Raw genomic sequence first — 2,679 nt, 5'->3', positions numbered from 1 at the left:
TAATTAATGAAGCTCATTGATTATTTCATTTTCTCCACTGCAACAAATTATAGATGACAAGATTCATGCAAGGAAAGCTGTAGAAAATTTAGTGAATGAATTAAGAATATTTAATTTTGTAATTAATTTCAAGTATCATATCCAATTTTCTGCCAAACATGAGAAACTGTCAATTTGAAGAGTGAACCGGTTTTCATATTTGCAACAATTCTCCAACTTGAAGATTCGTACACTAGCTGCATCATCCACTGGCTGCGTCACCTTTTCTTCAAACTTGATATCCTCTACCTCTACAACTCAAAGCTCATGTTTTCAAACTAGAAGATAAACTGAAGCTGCGCACAACTTCAATTTCTTAAGAGCAACACCCTTAGTCGACATATTATCGTAAACATAGTCTTGTACCTCCAAGCTTTTTTCTTGGGTTACCATGTTTCTGCTTACAGCTCTCACTACATGGGCAAAATCCAACCTCTGTTGAAAGCCTTTTTCAACAATTTCAGCTTTGTACCTCTTACTGTCATCAAACTCAGTTTTCTTTCGGTACACTCACTTGTTGTGCAATGTCTTCTTCCCTAGTGGAAGTTCTTTTAGCTCCCATGTCTGATTTCCCTGCACTGTGACCTCTGGTAGATCAACAAACCTTATCTTTTTTACTATGGTCATCAATGAATGTGACACGGTAACAAGAGCTACCAAGAGATGCTACTCGAAAAGGTCCCCACAAATTTGTGTGTACAATATTCAGTTTTCCTGCCTTTGGCGCTTCGCCACTTTTTAAGAAACTGATATTCTTCTGCTTCTCCATAATGTAACTCTCATACACGATGAGATCAACTGACTTCAGTTCTTTCATGCCCCTTTGACTTATGTGACTAAGCCTGAGTAAACCTGCAATCATATATAGCGTGTCAGTTCTCTTACCCTGAGCCAGTACTAATGCTCATTTGGTAATCTTCCAGATGTTATCTGAGAACACTGTTGAAGAACCGCCCAAATTGAGCTGCCCAACATAAATGAGGGTTTTCTTCAACTAATAAATGTATCTGACCTTTTGTAAAGTCAATTTTCTCTTGTTTGAGAGTGCAATATCAACGTCTCTCATTTCCATCATGTTCAGAGCTTTTCCGTCAGCTAGATATACCTTTCCAAAATCCCCTGCAACATAGTTTCACATCAACTTCTCGTGGGAAGATGTATGGAAAGAAGCCTCTGAATCAAGTATCCAATTATCAATATAACTATGAATTGTTAGCAATAGTATATCATGTACTTCTTAAGTTACAACATTAGCACCATCATTCTCAGTCTTCTTCGAATTTTTGCAATTTTTTTTATGTGGCCAGCTTTGTCATAATTTCAATAGATTGCATGCTGAGCATGTTTGACTTGCACTTGCGCCCGTGTTTTGATTTTGATCTTCCTCTGTTTGAGTTTTTGTCTTGTGCTCTCCCTCTAAAATCAACATTTAGTGTCGAACTCGAACCCCATGTATCGTCATAATCTTTCATGCACACATTCTCAGTCAAAATCAAATCACAAATATTATGATATTTCAGTTTAAATTTATCTACAGAATTGCTAACTACCAACTTCATGACTTCCCAGTTATTTGACAACAAAATCAACAATATCAGCGCACATATATCATCTTCAAAATAAATCTCAATAGAGGACAATTGATTTATGATAGTATTGAAATCATTATAGTGTTAAGCAACAGACACACATACCGCCATCTTTAAGTTAAATAACTTTTTCATCAATTACGCCTTGTTATTCGTCGATGACTTTTTATACAACTTGATAAAACATCTATGAGATCTGCAGTAGTCCTTTCCTTGATGACGTTGTGCGCAACAAATTTTGACAGGGTTAATCGAATAACTCACAGAACTTATCGATCCAACAATTTCAAATCAGTCTCATCAATTTTCAATGGTTGCTTTCTCAGTAACAGAATATGAAGTATCTTCCCATAGAAGTAGTCATATATCTGCATCATTCAGTAACTAAAATCTGTGTCATTAAACTTTTCTATCCTCGATACCATCACTTCGTCTCCGCCCATCGTTCTTCATTATATCCGAAACCACGGCTTTGATACTAGTTGTTGTGAAAAACAACGAAAATAAAGCGAAAATTGGAACGAGAAAAATGGTAAAACAAAAAACATAGCGTAACACACATATTTAAGTGGTTCGGCAAATTGTCTATGTCCACGAAGTTACAGAGAATTTCATTAGTTTGAGGATTACACCCGTCGATCACCTCGATGATTACAAGAAAATATATCTCTCTCTTCCTCTCTCTCTCTCTCCCCCCTTCTCTCTCTACCTGCAAGCCACATGGAGTAAGAAACAAAAAAGACAACTTCTTGTGATTTATTTCTTCCCTTAGGCATAGCAACGAGCCAACATTGGAAGCCGTAGCAAGCAAGCGGTTCATTTCCCTGTAAAACCAACGCCCGAGAGAGATTACGAGGGGAGGTGTAACATGCATATTTATTAATTTCATCATGCTATTAGGATCATTAAAGAATTAGTCAAATAATTAATGAAACATATTAATTATTTCTTTTTCTTTTCTGCAGCAAATCATAGAAGACGTGATTAATGCAAGGAAAGCTTTATAAAATCTAGGGAATGAATTAAAAATAATGAATTTTGCAATTAATTG

At 36.0% G+C, this 2,679-nt stretch overlaps 1 protein-coding gene across 1 annotated transcript in view; it reads right to left on the bottom strand.

The window, feature by feature from the left end:
• The window catches only part of LOC110022162 (cytochrome P450 71A9-like), a 28,052-nt gene extending 27,196 nt beyond the window's left edge, over positions 1 to 856 (bottom strand). The window contains exon 1 of the mRNA XM_020720978.1: positions 644 to 856. Within this exon, the coding sequence (XP_020576637.1) occupies positions 644 to 856 (213 nt within the window). The remainder of the gene's footprint in view (positions 1 to 643) is intronic.
• Positions 857 to 2,679: the final 1,823 nt, after the last annotated feature.

This window comes from Phalaenopsis equestris, unplaced genomic scaffold (assembly GCF_001263595.1).
Source record: "Phalaenopsis equestris unplaced genomic scaffold, ASM126359v1 Scaffold000174, whole genome shotgun sequence".
NCBI lineage: Eukaryota > Viridiplantae > Streptophyta > Magnoliopsida > Asparagales > Orchidaceae > Phalaenopsis > Phalaenopsis equestris.
The sequence above is the reverse complement of the archived record's forward strand: the minus strand, read 5'-3'. Positions and strand labels throughout refer to the sequence as shown.